Here is a 13,292-nt window from a genome sequence, read left to right on the forward strand (position 1 = left end):
AATGGCATGGAAATAAAAAATTAAAATAAGTTTTAAAATACACAAATAATAATTTAGCAAAAAAACATAAATAAGTCTTCTACTGTTTCTCTAGGGTGTTTGATAAATAACAAAAGAGAATATTTTAGGTTATAACTCCATTCTCTAGGTATTTATCCCTGGTTATCAGAAATGTTAATGAAACAATAAAATATTCCCAAAGTATACAAGCTCAGAAGCCAATAAAAATGCCACAAGGGAAGCCCAATAATACTGGAGTGGGTGGTTTATCCCTTCTCCAGCAGATCTTCCTGATCCAGGAATCAAACCGAGGTCTCCTGCACTGCAGATGGATTCTTTACCAACTAAGCTATCAGGGAAGTCCAAAAGACCTAGAAAACACAAACTCAATGATCAACTCTTGAATTAAAATTACAGATAGAAGATACATGTGAAAATAAGCACACGACTGACTACAAGTAGTGAGTATCTGGGGCTTCCTGGGTAGCTCAGCAGGTAAAGAATCCACCTGAAATGCAGGAGACCCCAGTTCTATTCCTGGATCGGGAAGTTTCCCTGGAGAAGGAATAGACTACCCACTCCAGTATTTTTGGGCTTCCCTGGTGGCTCAGATGGTCAATAATCCATCTGCAATGTGTGAGACGTGGGTTCTATTCCTGGGTTGGGAAGATCCCCTGGAGGAGGGCATAGCAACCCACTCCAGTATTCTTGCCTGGAGAATCCCAATAGACAGAGGAGCCTGGCAAGCTACACAGTCCATGGGATTGCAGAGTCAGACACAACTGAGTAACTAAGCACAGCACAGTGCTTATTCACTGCTACATCCTTCTTAAGGAGTGAAAAGTTATACTCTTTCAATCTTATTGATTAAAAAAAATTAGATATTTTCTTACCTGTCTCTTGTATGTTTCTAATTGTGTGCGTGCAGCATTTGCCTTCTTTAATTCCTCTTCTAAGCTGACTGTATTATGCATGTACATCATGTTTGTTTCCTGTAAAGTTTTCACCTGCTTGCGAAGGTCATTCAGATCTTGTAGCTTCTGACGATATATCTCAACTGTAGACTCCAGTTTATTTGCTTTATCAGAGGTAGCCCTATAACAAAGATTAAACATTACTATGTAAAAACAAGTAAATGCACATAACAGTGTTATTCTGGCTGTAAAACGAGTCTTCCAAATGAACTATCAACTGGTCAAAAAAATGAGAGGGACAGAGAAAAGAAATCATTAACTTTGTGAGAAATCTGGAAACGGGCTCAAAAAGTTCAACCCTTCTGTTATAAAGTCATCAAAATAAAATGCTCAAAATTTGACACACTGTATTATTGAACTATTCTATATATCACAACAATGTATAAAAAAAGAATGGTTTTGTAAATACAGCTGAACAATTCTGAGCTGCATTTTAGCTCACAGGCCAGTTGTGCTATGTGCATAAATCTAATGTAGTTTGTTGTAAGTATTTGATATATTCAGTAAGTTGACCGAATTTATAATTTGTTTGGCAAAGCACTTCCCTTTAGAGTTGTGCACACCTGACAAATGGGATGGAGAAAAAATAAATAAACAGAATCACTTCAATATCACGTGAAGGTTAAAATTAATGCTTATAAAGATTTTGTTTTAAATGAACATTAAAAACTGTAAGAAATGGTTAATTAAGAAAAATTAACATAAAAAATCATTTAAACAGATTCTTTGCTTAACATTTTGCAGGCAAAGCTCATTATAAACTTTGTACTGTCAAAGACAATAAGAGAACCTGGGATAATCTTGAAATAAATGCTAGGATTCTTGTCTATATTTTATCAAATGTCAAAATATGGTTTGTGAGAATACATTTCTTACACAAAAATTTCACAAGATGTACTAGTAAGTACAAGAAGGTCAAGTCAAATGTATCTAAAAGTAACAGCTTACAAATTTTTAAGAAAAAGGTATCGTCTTCTTTAATCAGAAATAAGAACGGTTCCAATATGAAAATCTGTCCTAATAGGAATCAAATATTATCCTAAAACTTCACATAACTATCAACTAACATAAAAGAAGTAACGACTAGGAACTTGGATAAAAATTGATCAATACTTGATACACAGGTATAACTGTAAGATTCCTTAATTAAAATATAGAATACCAAAATGAGAAGTGACATAATTATATTTAGACATGCCATACCTAAGAACATCTATTTCATCTTTCAGGGCTCTTGTTTCCTCAGCAAGACTAGTCAATTCATCATTCCTATGTTGAAATTCAATTAATTGCTTTTCAAGTTCTTCACAGTGAACACGGTAATCATCTTTTGCAGCTTCAAGCCTTGCATAAAGAAAACAAATATTTATAATGTAATTTCCATTATTTGTTTTTTCACTGAGATATGAGCTTAGCAAAACTAACTTCTAAAATGTTTGATTTCACATTCAAAAAAGGAAAAACTAAAGGAATAAGCTACTTTCTAGTCCTTAGTTTTAAAACAATAGCTTAAAAAAAGTTGGAGAACTCATACTTTCCAATTTTAAAAGTTACTACAAAGCTACAGTAATCATGATACTATCATAGTACCATAAAGCTAGACATATGGATCAATGACAATTAGAAGTCCAAAAGTAAACTCTTAACATTTATGGTCAAATGATTTTTTTTACTTAAAAAAATTAGTAGACTTTTTTTTTTTTTTTTTTTTTTTTTTCAGAAAAACTGAACAGAAAGTACCAAGTTCCTGTATATTTCCTCATGGTTGTCTCATTCCCCAGTTTCCCTTATTATTAACATCTTGCATTAGTGTGGTTACTTGTAAGAACTGATAAGCCAGTAATGTTCTGAATTTTCATTATCACTCTGAAACACTGAGCCTGGTTCTCTAGTTCAAATAGGAATTTTAATTTCAAAAAAAAAAGAGAAACCATATAAAGTTACCCAAAAATGTACATAGCACATAAAGTGGTGAAATATGAACTCCAAGTATAGATTGTGATAAAGAATAAATACTTTGAACCCAAAAGCAACAACAAAAACTAAAATGACTATATAGTGATAAAAATATTTAAAAAGTACTTGATCAGCTGACAATAATGCAGAAAATAAAAATAAATACAAGAACAGATATGACAAATGAAAAATAGCAAACTGATAGACCCTAAGCACAACCATATCAAAAATTATGTAAAGGGCAAAAGGACTAAACACATCAATTAAAAAGGCAGAAACTATCAGACGGATAAAAAAGCAAGACTCAAATATATACTAGTTATAAGAAACATTTTAAATATCAAAACACAATAGGTTAAAAGTAAAAAGATGAAGTAAATATCATGCAAATAATAAGCAAAGAAAACTGGGGTATTCATCTTAACATCAAAAAAATGGTTTAATACAAAAAGTATTACCAAAGGTATAGATACTTCACAATTATAACAGGGTCAAGCCATCAGAAAGACATATCAAAAAATTATATGTAACTAAAAACAAAATTTTAAAACAGATGAAGCAAAAACTGACAAAATCAGAGATCTACAAATCCATAATTATTGTCAAGAATGTTAACATCAGTTTCCCAATAAATGAAAGAACTAACCAAAAATGTCAAATACAGAAGAAATCTGAATAACCCTACTAATTAGCTTGATATAATAAATATTTGTGAAACATGTCAGTAAAAAATTACAGAATACACATCCTTTGCAAGTACACATGGAATATTCACTGCAATAAAATGTGATGATCAATAGGTATCATAAATATTAAAAAGAATGAAGTCTTATGGACTATATTCTCTAACCACGAGGAAATTAAATTAGGAATCAGTCACAATGAGAAGTTTGGAGAAAAGCCTTAAATATTTGCAAATTTAAAAATAAATTTCTAAATGATTCCTGAGTCAGAGAAGAAATCAGAGAGGAAATTAGAAAATATTTTGAACTGAATAATAACAGAAACGCAATCAATCAAATTTTAGGGACACAGCTAAACCAGTGCTTAAAGAGAAATTTACAGTTTTAAAGGCTTATAATAGAAATAAAGAAATGCTTAAAATCAATCATCTAACTTTAGGAGGCTAGAAAAAGAAGAGCAAATCAAATCCAAAGTAAGTAAAAGGAAAGGAATAAAGAACAGAGATCTAAAACTCACACTATGGGAAACTAATAAAGGCTGTTCGATTAATAAAGGGTGTAAGATTAATAAAATTGATGAACCTCAAGCAAGGGTGACCAAGAAAAATGAAAGAAAACACAAATTACCAACATCAAGAATGAAAAAGGAAACACCATTACAGCTCCTATAATCATTAAAGGGACCATAAATAGAATATTATGAAAAACTTCATGCCAATAAATTAAACAACTTAAATCAAATAAATATATACCTTGAAAAAAACAATTTAGGAAACTGACATAATGTGAAACAAAATCTGAAAAGCCTATGAACCATTAAATAAATTACATGTGTCATTAAAAGCCCTTTCACAAAGAAAACCACAGATCCAATTGTTTTACTGATTAATTCTATCAAATATTGAAGGAAGAAATAATGTCATTCTTACATAAACTCTTTCAGAAAATAGAGGAGGAGAGAGTATTTCCCAATTATTCTATGAGACTAGCAGAACAAAACCTGAAAGACATTACAAGAGAAAAAAGTTATAGACCAGTATCTATTACAAAGACAAGACACAAAAATACTTTCAAAATATCAACACATCAAATCGAGTCATATGTGCGTAAGATAAGAAAATATGACCAAGGTGGTTTTTCTCTGGAATACAAATTTTTTTAACATTCAAAAATTAATCGTATTAAAAGAATAAAAAAGAAAAACCAAACCATCTTTTTTCAAGAAGCATAGAAGTCCTAAGACAAAAATCAACACTGATAAGTGATAAAAACTCTTAGCAAAGCAGAAATAAAGAAGAACTCTTTCAATCTGATAAAAAGCCCATTTAAAAACTCTACAGCAGGCTTCCCTGGTGGCTCAGTGGTAAAGAATCTGCCTGCTAATGCAGGGGACACAAGTTTGATTCCCGGTCCAGGAAGACCCTACATGCAGCAGAGTAACTAAGCCCATGTGCCATGACTGTTGGCCCTGTGCTCTAGAGACCACGTGCTGCAACTTCCGATCTGTGTGCCTAGATCCCGTGCTCTAAAACAAGACACTGCAATGAGAAGCTGGTACACAACCAGAGCATATCCGCCACTCTCCACAACTACCACAACTAGAGAGTGCTGCCGACTCTCCACAACTAGAGAAAGCCCACACAATAGCAAAGACCCAGCACAGCCAGAAATAAACAAATAAACATAAAAAAACTACTTAGCTAGCTTCATACTTGACAGTACTTAATTGGACGTTTTCTCCCCAAGACTCAGAACACAGCAAGATGTTTGCGCCTGTTCAAAGCAAGGAAAATAAAGACAAGGCAGAAATAATAAAAGGAAGAGGTAAAGGTCTATTAATAGATGACTGCAGATTCCTTAGGATTTTTTTACCAAAACAAACTACTAGAATCAGTAAGTGAATTAAAAAACTTTGCAGGGCTTCCCTGGTGGTCCAGTGGTTAAGACTTTGCACTTCCACTGCAGGAGCATGGGACTGGACCCTGGTCAGAGAATCAAGATCCTGCACGCTGAGCAGTGTGGCCAATAAAATAAAATAAATAAAGTTGTTTGAACAAAAAAAAAGAGGAAACTTTGCAAAACATACAAGTTTTCAAATGCAAGACATTAAGATTCAAGATATAAAAGTTTCAACATATAAAAATCAACTGTGTATCTATATATTAGCAGCAACTTTTCAGAATAATTTTTGTAACTGTTTGTAATAGCAAAAAATTAAATATTTGAGAATGAAATGAACAGAAGACACACACAACACTATACTCGAAACAATACAACATTGCTAGAGAAATTAAAGACAAATAGACAAAGATACTAAATTCATAAAACAGAAATTCTCAATATGGTTAAGGAATCAATCATATACAACTTGAAGTCATAATCACAAAAGGTTTTTAAGAGAAACTGACCAAAAAAGCAAAAAGACAGAAGAGTCAAAAACATATTTTGAGAAGAAAGAGTTGGCATATTCACACTACCTGATTTTAAATGACTTACTCTAGAGCTACAGTAGTCAAGATCAAGTCTTACGGGCTAAAGACAGACAAATTCATCAGTAGGAAGGAACTGAATACAGAAAATCACCCAAATTTTATGGCTATATCATTTTTCACAAAGGTGCCAAAGCACTTTGATGGAGTAAAATAAAAATCTTTTCACCTGATGATACTGAAACAACTGGATACACATAAGGGAAATAAAAGTAAAGTCTGACACCCACATATCACACTATTTTCAAAAAAGTCAATTCAAGATGGATCACAGACCTAACTGTGACAAATAAAACTATAAAGGTTCTTTTTTTTTTTTATGCTAAAGAACAGGTTTTATTTTTCATTTCCCCAGAACACTAAATATAAAGGTTCTAGAAGGAAATACTAGAGTATTTTCATGACTAGGGAGTAGACAGATTTCTTGGACAGTACATAAAAAGCACTAATCTAAAAAATACTGATAAATCAGACTTCATCTAAGAACTTTAATTCCTGATAGATACCATTTGAAAATGAAGTGGCAAGCTACAGAAAAGATGAATTATTATTACATGCATATCTGACAAAGATTCTATAACCAGAATATATATTTTTTAAACTCTTACAACTCAGTAATAAAGACAAACAACCCAATTTAAAAATAGGCTAACAATGTAGAGAGACAATTCATATAGTAAAATATAGTGCAAAAAAAAGCACATGAAAAGGTGCTTACCACCATTATAATTAGTTATCAGGAAAATGCATATTAAAGCCACAGTTCAACACTCTTAACCCATTCCCTGGAATAACTAAAATGAAGAAGACTGATAAGGCCAACTTACATTATACAGGCAGAGTAACTAGAGCAACCAGCAGCAAGCACTGCTGGTGGGGATGTAAAACAATATGACCACTTTGGGAAATGGTCTGCTGGTGTCTTTTAAATGTAACACAAACAAAATGTGTGACTCAGCAATGCCACTCTATGTAATTGCCAATGAGAAATGAATAAATACGTTCACAAAAGTTTTATATTCCCATGTTCATATCCATTTTATTTATATTAGCCAAGATCTGGAAACTCAAATGACCATCTAAAGGAAAATGAATAAGCAAAATGTGTTACAATGTGCAATAATTCCATTTAGCAGAATACTACTCAGCAATAAAAAAAAATGAACTGATATATTCAGCAACATCGGTAGATTTCACAAATATGCTGAGCAAAAGAAGCCAGTCACCAAAGAATTCATATTACAATTTCTAAGAAGTTCTAGATCAGAGAAAACATTCTATACTGGAAAATAATCAGAAGAGTCTCTGGGACATAGGGGTTATCTGGGAAGGGACATAGGGGAACTTTCTGTAGTGACAGAAATGATTTATCAAATGATAAAAATGTGAGTTACACAAATGTATGCTTTTAGTAAAAGATGCCAAACAGTGCAATTCACTGAACTCATGGTATGTAAACGTTATCTTGAAAAAAGAACTGTAAACATACTGAAGTGTAGCATTAGTTTGCACTGTAGTGTTACCTTTTTATAGAAGGCATGGATTAGCAATTCTTACTTCAAATGTGTTTTGGGATTGAGTAAATGAATAAATCTGCTGAGGAAAATGGAAGTCAGGTTTCTCAATGTTGGAGAAGGGAGTTACAATATGAAAATTATGCAGAAAATCAGAATGTACCCTGAAGTCACTGGACTGAAATGGAAAATGATAATATGAATTCACTGTTCACTATAAAAATAAATAAATATATGCATAGACATGTGTGTGCAAACATGGACTGGTATGAACCTGTACAAGTGTATTTCCTAGCTTTGTACATCAAGGTGGCCCAGAAGCAATGACAGAAAAACTCATTTAGATCATCCTTGGAAGAAAAGCCATGATCAACTTAGACAGCATATTAAAAAGCAGAGACATTACTTTGCCAACAAAGGTCCATCTAGTCAAAGCTATGGTTTTTCCAGTAGTCATGTATGGATGTGAGAGTTGGACTATAAAGAAAGCCGAGTGCTGAAGAACTGATGCTTTTGAACAGTGGTGTTGGAGAAGACTCATGAGAGTTCCTTGGACTGCAAGGAGATCCAACCAGTCCATCCTAAAAGATATCTGCCCTGAATATTCATTGGAAGGACTAATGCTAAAGCTAAAACTCCAATACTTTGGCCACCTGATGTGAAGAACTGACTCACTGGAAAAGACTGAAGGCAGGAGAGGGGGATGACAGAGGACGAGATGGTTGGATAGCATCACTCACTTGATGGACATGAGTTTGAGTGAGCTCCGGGAGTTGGTTATGGACAGGGAAGCCTGGCGTGCTGCAGTCGGTGGGATCACAAAGAATTAGACATGGCTGAGTGACTGAACTGAACTGAGACCATAGACCTTTGTTTTTAGCGGAGAATAAATCTAGACAGAAAAATTCATCTAGACCATAGATCTCTCTTTTTAGTGGAGAATAATATTCTCCATTAAAAGGAATCAGGACTTCTTGGAGAAATGGTTGATCTAGAGTGGAGGAAGAACAATTAAGAGTCTGGAACATTTTGTTGTGCCAGAAAGAAGAAAATACTCAAAAAAGGAGAGCAACATATTGTAAAGACACATGGCTAATAGAAAGGCTTCTCAGTGGTCAAATCTGGGACAATTTAAACAAAAATAAATGACGATAGTAATGGAATTATAGTCCGTTGAGTAAGAATCAATTTCTAAATGCAAAGCACGATCCTGGATTAGATTCTGAAACAAGAAAAAACTTAAGTTTTAAGGATACTGAGATAGCTGATAGAATCTGCATATGATCTATAGATTAGATAATGATTTGTTTCAAAGACCAATTCACTAATTTTGATCACTATGCTGCGGTTTATAAGAGAATATCTTTGTTCTTAGGAAATACACACTGAAGTACATAGGGGTAAAGCAGTATGCCTCCAGTTTATTCTCAAATGCTTAAAAAAACAAAACATATATACACATGTGACTATGTAAAGAGACTGCTAAAGCAAATGAATAGAACTGTAAAACAAATGTCTAATCTGAATGAGAAATATACAGAAACTCCCTATCCTATTCTTGCAACTTTTTTCAGTAAGTTTGAAATCATACCAAAATAAAGTAACAAAAAAACACATACAGTACAACTGGAGTGCCTATTTATCAGGGCCTTACACTGCAGGGCTCAGGGGTAAGCACACAAAAAGATAATGTTTATCAAAGGTTAGATGTACACTTTTTTTTCCAAAGGAATAAATATAAAAGTTGATATGAAAAGCATCCTTTTAGTGTGAGACTTATATATTTCTTCCAATTATCAAGTTCCCTCTTCTATGCAAAAATTTCTCTTCTGCCCAGGCTTCAGCAATCATTCTTTTAATTCCTCATAGACTTGCCTATGGCTTTTGTTTGGCCCTCATCACACATTATTTTGAATTGTTTTGCTTTTTATATATGTATCCCACTTGCTTAACTGGATTGTTAGCCCTACGAGGACAGGAACCACTTACACTAGACAGTATTTTCATCCACTTAGTATTCTAAACATGCGTTGTAATGCTTAATCATCAGTTGTTGCTATTATGATTTTTATGTATAGAATGATTTCTACTAAAAATGCTACCTGAAGTTTTCTTCCTGTAATTGTTCTAGTTGCAACTGTGCATGAAAATATTTTTTTGCAACCATTGTATTTGGATCATCAAAAGATCCATCCAACTGGTCAAGTTTTTCATTCATCATCTCGTTCTCAGAAACTAGTGAATTCTTTTCATCTTGAAGTGCTGTCACCTAAAAAACAAAAACACAAACATAAGCATCAGTAGCAAATAAGAGTTTAGAGTGGAGTTCTAGATTCTAAATCTGACCAAGCCATTAACCAGCCTGGTCAATCAGACTAGATAAATTCTTAAAGATCCTTTTAGCTCTGGAATTCTGGGTCTAGGTTTGGATCAGAAGAAATAAAACTAATTTTATTAATACAGAGAAAAGAAAGTTAACACATATAAAGCAGAATATCTTCCAAACTTCATGCTTGCTTTAGGTCAGAGAAGAAACTGTTTCTAAGTCTCTAAAAATTTTATGCACCTATGTACTTCAAAAAAATAATGTTTCCCTTTTAGGTATAAATATATTTTCAGGATGCTGTTACCTAGTAAACTGAGGTACAAACAAATATGCACAAAATTACCATTTTAGGTTCATAGTAGAAAATTATCAGATTCACATGTATCTTCAGGGGATAACCACATTATTTGGTTAGTGAATCAGCAGCAAAAAACTGAACCCAATTGCACACTGAAACTATTTGCTTAAGATTTAATGGATATAAACATATAACTTTAGAATGACATAAATACCAGTACTTGATACATTTTTAATTTTACTTACCTATTTATGTTAACAAGCATTATTTGCTCCCTTAGTTCTACTTCTTTTTCATTTAAAAATATCTTTAAACATTTAGAGATAAGGCTGCAACCTTTTATAAGACATGCTTCCTGAGTAACTCAGTCGGTAAAGCATCTGCCTGCAATGCAGGAGACCTGGGTTCAATTCCTGGGTCAGGAAGATCCCCTGGAGAAGGAAATGGCAACCCACTCCAGTATCCTTGCCTGGAGAATTCCACAGAGGAGCCTGGCAGGCTACAGTTTGTGGGATCCCAAGAGTTGGACATGACTTAGCGCTATCTTTCTTTCCTTTCTTTCTTTATAAGACCAGACATCTACATGGGATTTTACTAAGATTAGTTTGAAAAAGGCTGACTTATCATAACTTACAATACATTGTAAGTTATTAGGCTTCCCTAGTGGCTCAGCTGGTAAAGAATCTGCCTGCAATGAGGGAGACCTTGGTTCAATCCCTGCATTGGGAAGATCCCCTGGAGAAGGGAACGGCTACCCACTCCAGTATTCTGGCCTGGAGAATTCCATGGACGTGTAGTCAGTCCATGGGGTCACAAAGAGTCAGACACAACTGAGTGACTTTCACTTTCACAACATATTACTGCACAAGTTTGCTATTTATAGTTTCAAAAGGTGTAATCAATGCAGTCTAGTTATGTGAATGGGACTACATATTGATACACCGAGCTAATAACAGCAAATTAAAATCAAGTTATAGGGACTTCCCTGGTGGTCTGGTGGTTAAGAATCACCTGTGAATGCAGGGGTCATGGGTTTGATTCCTCATCCAGGAAGATTCCACATGCCACGGGGCACCTAAGCCCAAGAACCACAATTACTGAGCCTGTGCTCCACAACAAGAGAAGCTACCACAATGAGAAGCCCTCTCACTGCAACAAAAGGTAGCTCTTGATCACCAGAACAAGCGAAAGCCCATGCACAGTAACAAAGACCTAGAATAGCCAAAAATAAATAAATAATCTTTTTTAAAAAATCAAGTTATATTACATAGTCTTAAATACAGTATAGGCAAGTTACAAACACTGTCCTCCAAATGAGTAACACAAAATCTAAAAAACCATTGCCAAAGAGGAAACAGTTTTTCTTCCTAAATACAATGCATGCAACCATCCTTGTCATATAAGCAGTTTAGTGACTATTATCTGTCATGTAATACAATCCTGCTATTGGGATACAAAAAACAATGGAGGTTGCACCCTTTAAGATCCCCACAGAAGAAATGTAAACAATTATAGGACAGAAAATGTGGTGCTTTGATGAAATTATGCTATTGGGGGGCGCGAGAAAAGAGTCTCTCTTATTAGCTTGAGGGTGGGGGCTGTTACAAGACTGGCAGAGTAGAAACGATACCTTGTCTTCAAACTGGATAGGAATCCCCTGAAGAAGGGAGAAGAGCACGGGCAAACTTAGTTTTCAATATCTAGTGGGAAACCAACCCTGTTCCTAACCATGTATTTCACATAGTCGTTCCAGAGCCACCCTGGATGAGTGACTTAGAATGTCCAGAGGTGGTTCTAGGTATCTTTTAATAAGATGCCATGGTGATATTTTGTTTAGGCTCACTCTGTACCTGCCTCTGTCCCTTTCTGTTTCTCTAGTTTTTCTGTCTCTCTCTCTCTGAGCTACTTAAAAGAAAGTTCAAAAAGCTAAAAAAAATAATGCTCTTTTCTCACGTCACTCAGATTTAATATTTTTATCATATTAGCTTATTTAAAAACTTAAAACATAAATTTCTATAGCTGGAGTCCTGTTTAACACATAATTTTCAGACACCTTTAGGTTTGAAGATCACTGCCTCACTATATGTGACACGATGCTGGGTAGGAGTATGTTTCTCTCTAACATACTGTAAGCAAGAATAACCAGCCTCTGTTACTGCAGTAAGTAAAAGAGAGCTACTGATGGCTGCCAGGTATTAGGATTAATGGTTGAGTAAGGCAGAAGAAAGAGCTGTTGATAAACTCATCCTAACTTGCCCAAAGGCCCCATAATCATTGGACAAAAACTATGAGATTACAAGAGTTTCTCAAACCTTACATCTAATTTTCATGTGGGTTTTTTTCTTTTTTTTTTAAAGTACACATAATCAGGCTTCCTCCTGATTTAGTGAGTCAGAATTTCAGTTGTTCCAGAATCTGTAACCATAATTTGCACAGAATGCACATAGATCTTTATTTAAATGGGTAATGCTTCACCACCAGATCTTTCACTACAGAGTTCTTGCCTTTTTTATTCTGATTAAAACATGTTTGCTAACTGGACTGTGCGAACAAGCAGGTTTTTTTCAAGAAGGGCTCATGAATTTGCATCTGCGCTCTTCTTCAGTTAACGCAGTTAACCCTTCTTCAGTTAACGCTCTTCCCTGCCTCAGCATTTTATGGATAGAGCTCCTCCATTTTCTGGCATCAAAATTGCAGGGGAGCCTGATTTTCTTCTTTGTCGGTGATTTAGCTTTTCTACCTGTGTTACAGAGTTGTTTTGCCTTTATTCCTGAAATCTGAGAGCTTAACTAGGATGAGGTTTGATGTTAATTATTCACTAATTTGTTTCTAGCCGAAATTTCCTTTTAAATCTCACTTCACTGTCCTACCACCTAGTCTACTCTACTGAAGTGTTCTTATGACTATAATACTACATAAAGCAAAAGTTCTCTAAGCTTGAGTGCGTGCATGCTAAGTCGCTTCAGTCATGTCCAGCTCTTTGCGACCCTATAGACTGTAGCCTGCCAAGCTCCTCTGTCCATTGGATTCTCCACGCAAGAATACTGGAATA

At 34.5% G+C, this 13,292-nt stretch overlaps 1 protein-coding gene across 5 annotated transcripts in view; it reads right to left on the minus strand.

Moving 5' to 3' along the window:
- Positions 1 to 13,292, minus strand: part of HOOK1 (hook microtubule tethering protein 1) — a 73,683-nt gene that overhangs the window by 30,934 nt on the left and 29,457 nt on the right. For all 5 annotated transcript variants that reach the window (XM_025288608.3, XM_044944915.2, XM_025288609.3 and 2 more), the window contains 3 exons: positions 9,719 to 9,885; positions 2,178 to 2,318; positions 894 to 1,095 (listed from right to left, as the gene is read on the minus strand). In XM_025288608.3, the coding sequence (XP_025144393.1) occupies positions 894 to 1,095; positions 2,178 to 2,318; positions 9,719 to 9,885 (510 nt within the window). The remainder of the gene's footprint in view (positions 1 to 893; positions 1,096 to 2,177; positions 2,319 to 9,718; positions 9,886 to 13,292) is intronic.

This window comes from Bubalus bubalis, chromosome 6 (assembly GCF_019923935.1).
Source record: "Bubalus bubalis isolate 160015118507 breed Murrah chromosome 6, NDDB_SH_1, whole genome shotgun sequence".
Classification (NCBI taxonomy): domain Eukaryota; kingdom Metazoa; phylum Chordata; class Mammalia; order Artiodactyla; family Bovidae; genus Bubalus; species Bubalus bubalis.